This window comes from Ambystoma mexicanum, chromosome 3q (assembly GCF_040938575.1).
Source record: "Ambystoma mexicanum isolate Mex_15411 chromosome 3q, UKY_AmexF1_1, whole genome shotgun sequence".
NCBI lineage: Eukaryota > Metazoa > Chordata > Amphibia > Caudata > Ambystomatidae > Ambystoma > Ambystoma mexicanum.
In genome coordinates, this window is record NC_090926.1 from 368,614,380 (window position 1) to 368,629,441 (window position 15,062).

The 15,062-nt window shown below is 46.3% G+C and overlaps 1 protein-coding gene across 4 annotated transcripts in view; it reads left to right on the plus strand.

The window, feature by feature from the left end:
• Nucleotides 1-15,062, plus strand: part of GLRA1 (glycine receptor alpha 1) — a 730,078-nt gene that overhangs the window by 571,915 nt on the left and 143,101 nt on the right. For all 4 annotated transcript variants that reach the window (XM_069653991.1, XM_069653993.1, XM_069653992.1 and 1 more), the window contains exon 4: nt 313-536. In XM_069653991.1, the coding sequence (XP_069510092.1) occupies nt 313-536 (224 nt within the window). The remainder of the gene's footprint in view (nt 1-312; nt 537-15,062) is intronic.

Genomic DNA, 15,062 nt, shown 5'->3' on the forward strand with positions numbered 1-15,062 from the left:
CAATTCATTGTGAATGTTCTATAATTATACTGAATGTGTTTACCTTAAAGTATTTAAATGAAAAACTGCGAATAGTGGGATACATGGAAGTCCTCCAGCCTTCTAGGAAACGACCTATAGATAAGCTTTTAAGATTACAGGTTCTAATACCAATGATACAGGGCGTGTGTGTGTGTGTGTGTGTGTGTGTGTGTGTGTATACCAATCATAGACACTACATTAAGCTTTTTTTAAACTTCCTCCCTGCATGGCTTCGCCGGGAGCGTGAGTTCTTGTGGTTCTGATACTGCGCCTTCTCTCCCTCCCTTCCAGGACTACAGAGTGAACATCTTCCTCCGGCAGCAGTGGAACGACCCGCGGCTGGCATACAGTGAGTACCCCGACGATTCACTGGACCTCGACCCCTCTATGTTGGACTCCATCTGGAAACCTGACTTGTTCTTCGCCAACGAGAAGGGGGCGCACTTCCATGAGATAACCACCGACAACAAGCTACTGCGCATCTTCAAGAATGGCAACGTGCTCTACAGCATCCGGTGAGCTGGCATGGGAGTGTACCATCATGCAGGGGAGAGCGGGTATACTCAACTGGGAGAGCAGTGGCTCAACTGGGAGAGCGAGAGGCTACTGGGGTGATGAGGGTTGGGACTAAGAGTTTCAGAAAACAATAACCGTCCAGAAAAAGGGGGAGCAGCGACCAGGGTTTAAGTGGGATGAGGCTCTCCAGGCTCAGTCCTGGCAGAGTCCAAAAAGTGCTCTCAAGCCAGGGCCCAACAACCTGGTTTGTCACTGAACCAAAGGTGAATGAAAAGATGAGTGTCAGTCCTGCTCTTGCCCAGTAGATGTCACTAACACCCATATTTAAAATCACAATCAGTTTCATACATTTGCATTTGGATACATATTTTGTGATAATTCAGTGAAGGAATATTATACAGAGAACAGATTGTTTGATGTTTTCAACAGATTACTATTTTGTAGTCTTGCCATTAGAGTGATGGTTTCAAATGCATACATAGAAATTATGGATTTCCTTTAAAGGGACTGAGGGATTGAAAGAGCATGGACCTTTTTTATTTGATTTTGTTTGTATATTTGAATGCTTTTCTTTTAGTAGTTTTTTTTACGAGAGGCACAGAAGCCAAGGAATCAACACACAGGTGTGATGGGAGGATCAAAAAATAAGAAGCGGGGATCCATGGACGCATTTGCTAATATTGCCACGATGGACCCAGATCTTGACTCAGCGCCCCTCCCCACGGGTTCCACATCAGACCCCCCAGAAAAAAACATGACCCCATGCATGGCGGAGATGGAGAAAGTTTTTTTTTGCAATCAACGGCAAACTGGATGACATAGGCGATAACATCACGTCCATCTGAGCAGACATCAGGAAGGTCAACTCCAGAGTCACAGAGGCTGAGGAAAGGGTGTCCACTCTCGAAGACACGTCTGTCACACAGAGCAAATCCATAGAACAAATCCAAAAAGACATCATAACTATCCAGAGCAAGTGCGAGGACCTAGAATCCCGCTCACGCCGCAACAACATAAGGTTGGTCGGGGTGGCGGAGCGCAAACTTAACACTCCCATGGAACACTTCCTTGAGGATATACTCCATTCTTTGTTCCCGGAGGCACAGTTCATGAAACAATTTCTGGTCGAAAGAGCACACAGAGCACTTGCCCCTCCACCTAAGCCATGCACTCCACCCCGAACAATTATAACAAGAATACTTAATTACCGGGACCGCGATCTCATCCTCAGACTGGCACGTGAACAAGCCCCTCTGTCCTACGACTCCAACCACATCCACATATATCCAGACTTTTCATCAGGTGTCCAGGCAACGAGGCGCTCCTTTGACACAGTAAAGAAGGCTCTCAAGGAAAGGAAAATAGTATACGCGATTCTATTTCCGGCTAAGCTACGCATACAACACCCCGGCAGGACACATTTCTTTGAGACACCAGACAAGGCCATGTCATACCTGGAACAACACATTCCGACAGTGCAGAATGGAACCTGAAATCAGAAGCCCATGCGACCAAATGTCACATCAGAAATAGAACGACAGTGCACCAATACGATAGTCTAATACAGCTACGACTCCAGAGAGGGAAACAGCAGCCCCCCTCACTTTGCAATGTTGCATATGGTTCACAGGGACACACCGCCCGATTGGGGGGATGGTGTGGGTGGGGGGTGGTATGAATTACGGGCCTGGTGCCTGGTTAGGACTGGTTTCTCGATGCTACACATACTTACACCCAGGAACGCAAACAAAGGATCCAGTCGGGGAGAAGTTTCTACAGTTACCGGTTTTTGTTATAAAGAGGAAAAAATTAGACTATGTTATGTTATATATAAAACCTGGCACGGCGAAACCCGAGAAGCATACATCTGGGTGTCACAGACGTTGCACATATTTCACAGAGCAGAATGAATGGCAACGCAAGATAAGAGGGTCCGCACCAGGCTCTTGAACTGGAATATAAGGGGCCTGTCTAACCCAATCAAAACTAGAAAAGTCATGGCTTATGCTGCAAGACACCATATCAACATTCTGTTTCTGCAGAGGGGTGGCGATAATTCTACACAGAAGAACAGGCTTTTTTATAACCAAAACCATACGTGATCCCGAAGGCAGATACATAATTATATGGGGAACACTTCAGAACACTCCTCAACACATATGGCCCTAACGTTGACACCCCGGAGTTCTACCACCAGAAACTTTCGCTCTTGTTGCCTTTAGAAGAGGTAAAGGTGATCTGGGGCGGAGACTTCAATACCATCCTAGACCCCGAGATGGACAGAACAACCACAAGTAGTAGAAAAGAGACGAAGGCGACCTCAACCATCAAACATGCAATGCGCCTAATACCGTTGGCTGATACATGGAGGGAACTCCATCCGCGCAAAAAGGAGTTTACATTTCATTCATACGTCCATGGGTCGAGCTCCCAGATAGACTACTGGCTCTGCTCCACGGAATGTATTCAAGAGACTAAGGAGTGTACCATACTACCCCACACCCTCTCAGACCATTCCCTGGTCATACTAGACATCCTGCTTGGATCCACGCCCCGAAGCCCCCGAATGTGGAAAATGCTGCCACAACTCCTGCGGGATGAAGCGCTGGTGGAGTCACTCCACATAGAACTGACCGACTTTTTTGAACGCAACAAGGGCTCTGTATCAACACACACCACAATATGGGAAACCTTCAAGATATGGCTAAGAGGGCTGCTGATTGCCATAGTGCATGGTAGACTGAAAGAGATCCGCTCCAGTTTGTCCCAGACTAAAGCCCGCATAAAAGAGAGGGAGGAGACATACACCAGAGCACCGGGGCAAAACACACAGGCCCCCCCCTACAGGAAGCCACCAAAACATTCAATACACTGGCAGACCAAGAAGTGCACTACATGATACGACCAATGAGAACTAAGAGATATGGAGAGGGAAATAAATCAGGAAAGCTCCTGGCCAACCTTGTCAGATCAGAATTAGGCCAAGGACAAATCACCAGCATCACAGATGAACAGGGAATAACCCTCAGGAGTCAGCAAGGCATGAACAAAGTATTTCTCCGATACTACTCCGAATTATACCAAAACAGGGACCAGAAGTCACCAGAAGAACTGCAGGAACACTTATATTCATACTCACTTCCACAGCTCACGGAGGAGGACAGAGTAATCCTGGACACCCCACTATCGGAAGAGGACATAACACAAGCAATTAAAGACTTAAAGATTGGCAAAGCACCAGGAGAAGACAGCATTATGACAGACCTATACAAACCATTTACCGCTGAGCTAGCCCCACGACTTCTGAAAGCATGGGAGGAGTCACCGGAGAAAGGAACATTACCGCCATCTCATCTCTACGTGAGGCCATAATCTCTGTAATGTTGAAGCCACACAAACCGTCTCACGACTCGTCCTCTTACAGGCCCCTATCTCTCATCAATGTGGATGCGAAAATCATAGCCAAAGCCATTGCCAACAAACTAAACCCACACATGAATAAACTGATACATCCGGACCAATCTGGCTTCATACTATCCCGCTCCACTGCTTTCAATCTTCGCAGATTCTTTGCAATCTCATCTCAAATGACCCTGAGAAGAAAACTATCACAGTAACATTGGACACTGAAAAGGCGTTTGACTCCATCTCTTGGAGGTTCATGTACGCCATCCTCCAAAAAATGGGTTTCGGCTCAGGATTCATCAGGAGCATACAGACATTATATTGCAACCCCACAGTCAGAGTCAGGACTAACGCGACCTTCTCTGATAGCTTTGAACTACAAAGAGGTACGAGCCAGGGATGCCCCCTCTCTCCGCTGATATTTGCGCTCACCATAGAGAGAATGGCAGCATTCTTACGGACCAAACATGCATGGAGAGGGATACGCATCATGGGAAAACCTCAATTCATCTCACTATACGCTGACAACACTATGTTATACATCAGAGACCCAGATATACATCTCCCCCCGATAATGCAAGACATTGCAGAATTTACAAAATATTCCAGATATAAGATCACCCAACTCAAATCCGAAATAATACCTCTAACCAAGGCCGCCTCACAATCAGAGGCCACAGCCCAGTTCCGCTGGTCACCTACCACTGCTAGATACCTAGGGATCATTATGGCAATGGATAAGAACACATTGTATTCCAACAACTATGGCCCATTCCTAACACAGCTGGAAACCAAACTAAACCTCTGGGTGAAACTACTGCTATCCATGTCTGGCCAGATATCCCTACTAAAAATGGTGATAGTCCCCAAATTGTTATATTTCTTCAGTGGCATTCCCATTTGGCCGGGCTATAGATTTTTCGAGACTTTACAAATGAGCAGCACACACTTTGTATGGGGAGGAAATACACCTAGGATCAGCTGGACCAAGATGTGCGAACATTACGAAACAGGGGGCCTGCCTGCACCGGACTACTTGCTATATTATTATGCGGCCCAAGCCGAGTTTGCCAGATACTGGTTCCAAGACACAGAACAGTATGCACACATACACGCTGAAGAGTTTGCAGCGGCCCCGAAGGACCTGCAAGGTATGATGTTCACCAAAGTAAAGGAAGAGAAGGTGGGGGCGGACCCAGTGACAGCCACGGTCCGAGCATGGATGCAGATCCTGAAGAGAGTCAAATGAGATACACATTACTGGCCACATGCCCCGCTATAGGTATACCCGGACCTCGAACCAACCTTTGACTGCACTCTGCAGAACCGTTGCGACCCGGAGCGTGGAGCCAGATTGGGTGACCTTTTCCCTGAAGGACGTTTCATCACGATGGCCGAACTACAGGAAAGAATAGGCAAAGGCCTAACTCCGACACTACAGTACCACCGCCTAAAGGCGTCCTGCAGAGCAATCTGGCCGTCGTTCCCTGAGGAACCTCCGGTACATAAGTTCCTTGCTGATATCCTAACTCCGGAAGGGTGCAAGAGCAGAGTCTCTGAAATATACAAGAAAGTACAAACACACACCCCCTCGGGCCAACACGATGCGCTCCAAATGGGAAAAAGATCTTAACATTGAAATCAAGGAGCAACAATGGGCACACTACCGTAGATACACCAAAACCATCTCCATCAATGCCAATTTCTGCCTCATTCAATTCAAAATCCTAAATCAACTGCATATTACCCCAAAACAGAATGCCGAATTTGACTCCTCCAAACAATCACTGTGTCCCAAATGCAGAGCAATGTAGACGGATGCGATACATATGTACTGGTATTGCCGACCAATCCGGCAGTTTTGGGAAGATGTGGCAGAAAAGATAAGTGACATACTGAACATTCATATCCCGGCGACCCCTCTGAAATACTTACTAGTAGACTTTGGGAAGGCCTCAATTAAGGTCTGTAGACTGTTTGTGGTGGCGGGAGCAGTAGCCAAGAGACAAATACTCCTGAAATGGAAGGCTAGGTCGCCCCCCACGGCCCAAACATGGCTCAGACACCTGGCCCTCACACAGGAAAGAGAGGAGATGTATGTGCAGGGTATACAAGCCCACTCTAGACCAAAGGACATATGGGTCCCACTGAGAGCATACCTACAAGCCCCGACGGTCAGCTCAGACGAAGAAGAGAAGTAGATAGAGACAATTTGTGATAAACTGTGTAATTTACAAGTTGTGATAAGGATCAAAATGCATTTCTCCCAAATGTTTGAAATAACATGTCTATTTATTGCCAAAATGCTATGCCAGAATTAAATAAAAGTTTTTTTTTTAAAACTAGTGGCTGAAGGTAGATACGTTAAGATATTTTTATTACACCAGTAGTGCCTTCACAGCTCCAACAAAGTCGTTCACTTTCAGAAGATGGATTAGAAAAAACACTAGCAGGCACTTCAAGCTCAACATTTCATTGTAAGGCTTGTTAAGCCTAGCTCAAATAGATCATAGAAGGAGGTGTTTTGGGCAGGGAGAGGCAGCAAGTGGGTGAGAATGGCCATAGGGATTAACATGTTCATGCCATGAGCAGTCAATGGGTGGGTGAAATACCAAACAACACCTACAATAGGGGTCTGCAAACGTTGACTCTCCAGAGGTTTTGGACTACAACTCCTATCATCCCGAATCAGCACAGTCAGTAGCCACATATATCATGGGAATTGTAGTCCGAAACAGCTTGAGAGCCAAAGATTGCAGTCCCTTGACCTACAGGCTTTGGATGCCTACTCATATGACATTTCTCCTTAGCTCTACTTTAATACAATAGTTTCGGCTTATAAGTGTCCCTAAAGCACCACCTAATAGCCAAAGCAAAACATCTTTGGATGTGCCTCGATCCAGATAAGCGTGGAATGGCTCCTCAGATCATTATAAAAACGGTGTGCTCTGAGACGGATGTTCCCTTTCTCTCTGTCATACAGACAGCAACTGTGATTGGTCCAATGTTAAACTTGCACCTCGTTTGGATCTACGGGATCCGACCGCGGCTGAATGTTCCGCCGCCAGAAAGTTTGCCCACAACTCACCCATGACACACCCCCCACCCACACGCCCAACAACAACAAACCCCACTTACCGTCTTCTTCATGCTGGGTCCCTGTGGCGCAAGCTCCCTTTCACTTCTGTGATCGGGAACTGGTGCTGCAGGGTCCTTTTCTTTTTTTTATGGAAGGATGCAGGGGTTCCCCCCGCAGCCCCTGCTCACTATACCGTAAAGTATAGTGAGCGGGGCGATGCGGGGGACACCCCCGCAGCCCCCGTCTCTTTTTTGTTTTACAATGCTACCATCAAAGATCGAACTTTTGGTGTTCGAACCTTTGGTGGTAGCATTTTTAGAACTTTTGGTTCATGCGAACCATTATATTTGGTAAAAAGGTACAATCCCCCTCGTTTACTACAAGACTTCCAAAATCGAATTCACGAGCTGGAAAATGTGTTCGCTGTTTTGTGAATAATAATGTCCCGTCACTGGTTGCAAGCTGTTAGGATGATGTTCATGGTAGCCCAGCAAGCACTCAAAGTAGAGTGACCAGACATCCCGGTTTTGCCGGGACTGTCCCGGAATTGGGTGCTCTGTCCCCCTTTCTCAAGATTATTTTTCCATAGGAAAATGCAGTTGTCCCGGTTTTTGGTAGTAGGTCTTCATAGCTGGCAGGCAGGAATGCACAATCTCACACAGAAGAAATGCTGTGTTTTGTGAATGAAGATAGTGGGAGTTTGTGATAAATTAATTATAATAGGTGTTTATTCCACCAGTAACACTTAAACCCCCTTCTCTGCCAACCGCTACTGAAGTGTAGTGCCTTGACAGCCACTTTCAAGAGTTAGTCCTACTTTTATGTTAGTTACCCTGTCCCGTGTCCCGGTTTTTTACTTTTTAAATCTGGTCACCCTAACTCAAAGGCCTGGTTAATATAGCCGCCTGCAACCTGGAAGTGGATTAGCAAAGACCCAGGCTGCTCCAGCAGCAGTCGAGAGATTTGCACCCCATTATTCAAAAGTTTAGGCTACTCCCCGAGTGCTCACTCAGGGCTGGATTCTGAACGTGGTAAATCCCGAAAAGGTCAAAGAAAGCGTTAGCGACCTTTGCAGTACTTAACACATATTCTGAAGGTGGCGCATTGTTCCGAAGTCGGAATGTGCCAATTTCAGAATCTATGTGCCGGTTGCAAGGATGGGCGATAAACCAACCTAGCAACCGACACTTTCGGTATGCATCATTTTTCATGCCGATTCCTGTGGCACTGCTCCAGTTTCGCACACGGCACAAAGTGGCGCACAAGTACGGCACCACTTTGGTGTCACTGTTATGGTGGAGTGCCACACTGTCTCCTTCTTGTACAGATTTTAATTGGAGATGTGTATGTTTTTAGCGATTTTGAAGGTACCATTGTGTTTGGAGTGTGATCAGTGTTTAATTTGACATCAATCATACCGTAATACCCATATGATAAATGTGCACTCCAATGAAGCCGACTACCTTACTCTCGTTCTGCTTCTGATGCCTGCAAAAGAGCATTTACTGATGTTAATTTTGCCATTTACCTTTCAACAGTTATGCTCCTTGCAATGGGTGATTTAATGGTGCCGCTGTAATTTCGGCAGCACGTTCTTAAAATTGCGATTTCCTCGTTATTTTATGAAAATGCTGCTGAGATTTTGCAATCCGCCCGTTCTCCACAGAAACAGGCGGATTGCAGGCAGTGCACTGTGCGACGACACCCAGGCAGAGACGTTTTTATGGGAGGGCAAAAGGGGCACTGATCTAAATAAGTAAGATTCCATGTGTCACCAGACTTAAACAGCACGCGTCAGGATATTTTGGCATGCTGCTGAGGCTCTAAACCTATTGCCTGTCGGTTGTTCTGCCTTGATCAATTCAACATGTAATGCTGTCTGTGTTCACTGCGGTATACATAGTCAGTGTGCTCACTACTGCACAATTCTTATAGCATTCCTTTTTTCCTGTGCAAATTATTTTGATCATGTGCAATAGCCAAAGGTCTAATGCATATTGATAGTTCTGAAGTTAGCTCAGTGTGTTTAGCACTCATTGCAGAGATATGTGTTTATATGCAAGATTAGAATAGCAGATTCCAGACGGGATGGCTCAGCTTTTCCTATGACCGAAGTTTATAAACGTGCCTGCATATGTACTTGGTTTTGCAGCACAACAGGTGCTATTATCAGCAGTGCACCTGCACCACACAGGGGTTGCTATATACACTAACATGTCATCGTATGATGGTCTAGAAATTGGCTTGTTCAAATGAGGTGCTGTAAAACCTAGGCAATCACCTCCAATGATGAGCATAAACTGTTAGTCCAAGAGGTAAATAAGTATCCAAATTCAAGACTGTGGAACCAAAGTGTTCATGCTTGTATCCTGGATTTGCCAGCAGACGATACAGTGATCCTGGTTGAATCATCTAATATCTCTTACATTACTGTGCTGTCTTCTGTGAGGTTTTGCCTTCTCGCATGCTGGTGGCATCGTTTAGCCCATTGCTTGATCTTTCTTCTTATGTAGGCCATTTGGGTGGAAGGGTTGTTAAACAGAAGAGGGCGGACCATATGTTGCAGGCCTCGGGCAAGCATATTTTAAGGCCTGCTCATTTAACACAAAAAAACTGTTTGCATTTTGGTAAAAGTCATTGTTTTTCTGCATGTTTATAAATGACAATTTCACAAGCTAGTGTTTTGTAAGTATTTAAAGCTTTAAAATACAAAAGACAAACCCAGATTAAATCTGTTAAATCACATTGATTGGCGAAATGGTACTTGTATAGTTCCCTTGATGATGGAGAAAACAAAGCAAGAATCATTCCCATTTTGCATAACAACCTTCTATAACATTTTGTTTTAAAAAACTGTCATGTTCATAATGTGATTTATGTACTTTCCAAGCCAGTTTTATAAAATGAGATTATTTTATGGTAAGAACTGGAAAAGAAAGTTCTTAAATGCAGAAATTGCAGAGATGGCACAAATCCCAGCTTCACCCCTTAACCAATGTGTGATCCTGGGCATCTCATTTAATCTTGTGTTGCCTAACCTCTGAAAATTGCCAGTTCCTAAACCTTTCAAAATTGTCAGCCCTTCAGAGTGATATCCTTCTCAGGGTATGATCTTCAAAAAAGCCTCACTCATGGTTTCACTGGCCATGGTGTTGCTTCCACTATAATAGTGAGCATTGATATATTGCACCCCACAGGCATTTGTTCGAATGGTCTCTAAAGGCTACATTATTTGTAAACCATGTCCCACTTCTAATCTTAGTCTGTCTGAATACAGACACCTTCCTGGTGGCTTCTAATCTGCATCCACTATCCATGCTATAGTATGTGTAGCTTTCTCCTTTGTTCCAATTGGTCTCCTGTATCCGTGCGTGAGCCCGTATTTTACATACAGTACTGCATTAATACTACAGGCTGTATAACTTCCTGGATGCTATTGATAACTAGTCTCCTGTATCTATGCTAGAACAGAGACCTCTTTGTAGACTGCTAATGTTGGCCTTCAAATGCTACTTGTTTATCATTCCGATTAGAGCAAGAATGAAGTGGGTAAGGGGACTTAAAGGGAGTAATCATGCTTACTTTTGCATGCTGCGAGCCAGCATATCAACTTATAGGTTGTGATCACGTTGAGGGGGATAAAGGGAAGGGTGCGACCAGATATTCTTGATCACTTAATTCCTCTGGTTTGGTGGAGGGGGGCCACAAAGATGTCCGTGCCCAGGGCCCCAAAAGTGCTTAAGATGGCCCTGCACCCAGGCCCACTTGAGAATAACCGTAGTGCCTGGGCGTCAAGAAAAGACGCAGTGAAGCAGGCTATTTAGCATGCCCAATGCACCTACATGAGAATCGGGGCCCCAGTGTTCGAGATGGGCGCAACGCTCAGCAGAGAGCTTTCACCCTAGGACTAACAGCCCTCACAAGGAAAAGGTCAGGCACATTTTATAGAGCGGCAAAGCCCCCTCATGGCCCGATTCTTATGTTGGCACAGTGAGCATGCTAAAGAGCAAATGCCCAGGCTCCACCGATATTCTTAAGTGGTCTGGGCGTCCTCAGTGTGCACGACAGGGCACCACCTGCATTCCTCCTGTTTGTGGAGACAACGGGCGGAATGGAAAATCTTGGCAGCACTTTCGTTAAATAACGAGTAAATCGTTATTTTATGAAAGTGCTGCCAAGATCACTGCAGCATCACAGCATTCATCGCACTAATTGAAGTTTTTCTATATAAGTTAATGATGTTACTCGCTCACCCAAATGTATCTTTTTTGCATTTTTCAAAACAAAAAGATGAATTACCGGCAATTAAGCCACGGTGCAGCGCAGCTCTTCCAGTCCACACCACACCAGTGTTGTTATCATTGAAAATTCCTTGCAGGGTTTTCGTATTCCATTTATAACCAATTTGAAGCTGTCCAGGCCCACTGCAGAGAACAGTTGAATGGACCCTTGAATTCAAGTTTAATCGCAGAACCTTTGGATATGTTAGTTTCCAAAAAAGTAAAGTGCCCTGAGGGGCATTTTGGGCATATTTGAACTACAACATTCCTCCAAACCGCCATCAAACAAGCAAACACAGTCTGTATTCCGGTCTGCAACATATTTACCCACCTACCTGCACTGAACACGCGGCCCCTTGTGGCACTCCTCCACAAAACCGGCACAAAAGTCGTACCATATATGTGCACCACTTTAAGGCACATTCTAAAGTGGAGGAGTGCCACAACAATAGCTGTGTTAAATGGCACTTACCCAATGTGGCGCTAGGTTGGTTTGCCGCCCATCCTTGCAACTGCCACATGTATTCCAAAAGTGGCGCATTCATTCCGACTTCGGAAGAATACGCCACCTTCAGAATAGGCACTTTCTCCGACCTTTTTGGTACTTAACCTCCACTTCAGAATCAAGCCCTCAGTCTGTAACAGCAGACTCCCAGGTGGCACACACAAAGTGATTGGGGGTAATTACGAGGTTGGCGGTAGCCGTGCCGGTAAATTCCGGCACAGCTGCCGCAGCAGTCCTGAATTTTCTGGTGCCCGGGAATGGGCAATTACTGGGGCATTATAGCCCCGGCAGACCCGGTAGTTGCCCATTCCCAGGGACAGGAAAATATTACTCCCCATTCTCATTCGAGTCCCATTGGACTCAGTGGAAATGGGGAGGACGGATGCACCGCCACCATTCATGAATGGTGCCGGTGCATCCGTCAAGGTCTGCAAGCGGGTGCTATTCCGCCCGACAGGTCAGACCTGGCGGGCTGAAAGACACCCGCTCACAGAACTCGTAGTTTGCCAGTCTGGAAAGAACGGTACCGGAAAGCTTACCGGTACCATTGATTCTGGACCGGCAAACTTGTAATGAGGCCCACTGTTTGGGCAAGCCATGTGCACGGGTCATCAGATTTCCTCTTGTGCATGTGGACCACACCCTGATGAATGTCCGTACTGCAGAAATGGGCCTACGCCCCTTTCTGTTATATTAAAGGGTGCCCCCTGTGGCGCAAACAGCAGGGCTCGCCCTTTTGGAAATGAGGGAGAGGTTTGGAAGGCAGCTTGTCACATCCCTCGTCATCGACCGGGCCACAAGCGGCACATCTGCAAGGTTCGCCTGAGACTTCCGCTATAATGGAAGGGCTGAGAATAAGGGGTTGTCAATTCATAGTACAAGCAGCAACACAATGGGACGCTCGCTCTCCCCGCGGAGATGACATCTCTTCCTTCCCAGGCTATAGTGCTGCTCCAGGGGAAAGAATGGCTCTCTGAATAGACCCCGGGAATTGCCTGACTCGAGTGCCCTGTGCACGTGTGCCACTTAATCAATCAGGCCCCTTCCAGTGATTGACAGCTCAGAGATGTCCTTTATCTGAAAACCAAGGCCCCGTGCTGTGAGTGGCAGCCCGCAATGTCAGGCACATGCTGCGTGAAACCCATCGGCGGATTTTGCCCTTGCAGGTATTTTAGCTCTGCTGATGATTAGTGAGTGAGAACTATTTGCATGGAGTGTACATAAGGGCACGAGACTACCACCGGCTGAAAGGGGGAACATGCCCCCTGCAATTTTAAGGCTGTGCTTTACCCTCCAGCAACTGTTGCACCCCTCCTACATCCCTTCTCTGCTGGGGCATGGGAGACGCTGCCTATCGTGTCTTTTTGTTAAGAAGAGTCCATCCCCCGCGGCACCCTCGGCCACCTCACTTTACTGCAGTGGCCTTCAAACTTTTTCATACCGAGCCCACCCCCTTGAGAAAAAATATAATTTCTGGTGCCCCCCCCCCATCTTGGGGTTGCCCGTCCAAAGGATGTCGGGGGGGGGGGCGTGCAGGCCTTTTAAAATATAATCATATTTTCGACTACTTATATTTTCAATTAAAACCAATCACTGTAGTCCTTTTATAATATTAAAAGCAGTAATCTTAATCCATTTGTAAAGAATCTGGACATCCGTTACCCCCCCCCCTCCGATGGGGGAAGGCCAGCCCCCCTTCCCCCCAGTTTCAAGACCACTGGTTTACTGTGGAGCCAAAAGCATCTTTCCGGGTCTAAGAGGTGTGTGTGGTCCACAGCATTCACAGCCACTGTCCATCTATCCAAGCGTCCTGCCCTGCTCTCAGCTCCCTGAACACCTGTGTGGCTCCGTGCTGTAATATACAGCTTTTGTGCCAGCCAAGGCAGCAATTAATGTGGGTCATTATGGAAATCTCACCTTTAGTGAGACCTTTAAGTGACAAGCTGCACAATTTAATGGAAATCTCTATTGTTGGTGGTGTTAAGGCCTTGGCGGGCTAGCTGAATGTTTAGAATATATCCTGACCCCACCACAAAGGTGAGTAATTTACTTGTGGGAGAAAATGAAAAATAGATATTTTTTTAAAATAACTTTTTTCCAAGTAAGACATATGTTTACCTTTTGTGTAGCACCTCACCTTTTATTCTCACACTCCATAACAACAATTGGCATGCCTGTTTTAAATAATAGTAAAGGTAGACAGCATTTAAAATCGTCCGATTAACCTGCGTATCGCAATTCCAGGCCTGCTTCCTCTCCTTTGCGCCTGGCACTTAGAATAACAAAACTCAAAGTACCAGAATGCAAAGGAACACACGTGCAAGCTCGACACTTGCTCCTGGCACAGGCCACAGTTAGATATTCTAGTTTATGAATTTGCTGCACGCGGCATCATTTTAATTCTACACCATGAACTGCAAATGTTATGTTATGAAGATTTTGTACTGCACGAAATCAACATCATCGTAGTTTCAGAGCTCCTAGGCTTGCTCGTAAGAGGGCAAATTATGCCCTCACCAGGGGTACCAAGACGTTGGTCCGTAAAAGGAAATAGAGGATCAGATGCCAGATAAGAGGGTGAGAAAGAGGCAATAGACAGGCGAGACAAAAAGCAGGGTAGGGAGGGACAGATGCGGAGATAAGAGAATGCTTTGTGGTAGCATGGGTGGGTGCGCGTCACAGATGACAGGTGGTGGCCCACCGATATAGGATGTAGAACAAAAGGGGGAGGATAAACTGGACCGTGTTTCGTGCAGATCTGGAGGATGGGAAGTTAGTACTCTCTGCACTGTCTGGATGCATGTGGGGTTGAGAGGGCCTCGTGTCATCCCAGAAGACATACTACAGACAGCTCGGCTGGTCCACGGTCCTGCGTGTCCAGCTAATCCAACCCCGATTTCCTTTATTCTTTGTTTATGTTCGCACACGGTTCTGCGTGTATAATGTCATAAGCATAATGCAAAGACGGGTGGATATACCACTCATGGCTGGCATAGAAGGAGGGGATACGTTTCTGCTTTGCGGTCACCATACAGAGTGAGTAGGTAGTGATTGGAAAGTAGCCAATAGCTGATACCGCGGCAGTCTTTGCTTTTCGTCCACTAGCACTTTGCATCTGAGGACTTGTAGGTCACAGCTTATTGGAGAATATAAATCCCAGAAATGTACCTGCTGTATGCTGAATAGCCAGGGCTGCGTGGAGTTCACGGTACCACTTAGGAATACTTAAAACTTTGTTGACTCTTGGTCTTCTTTC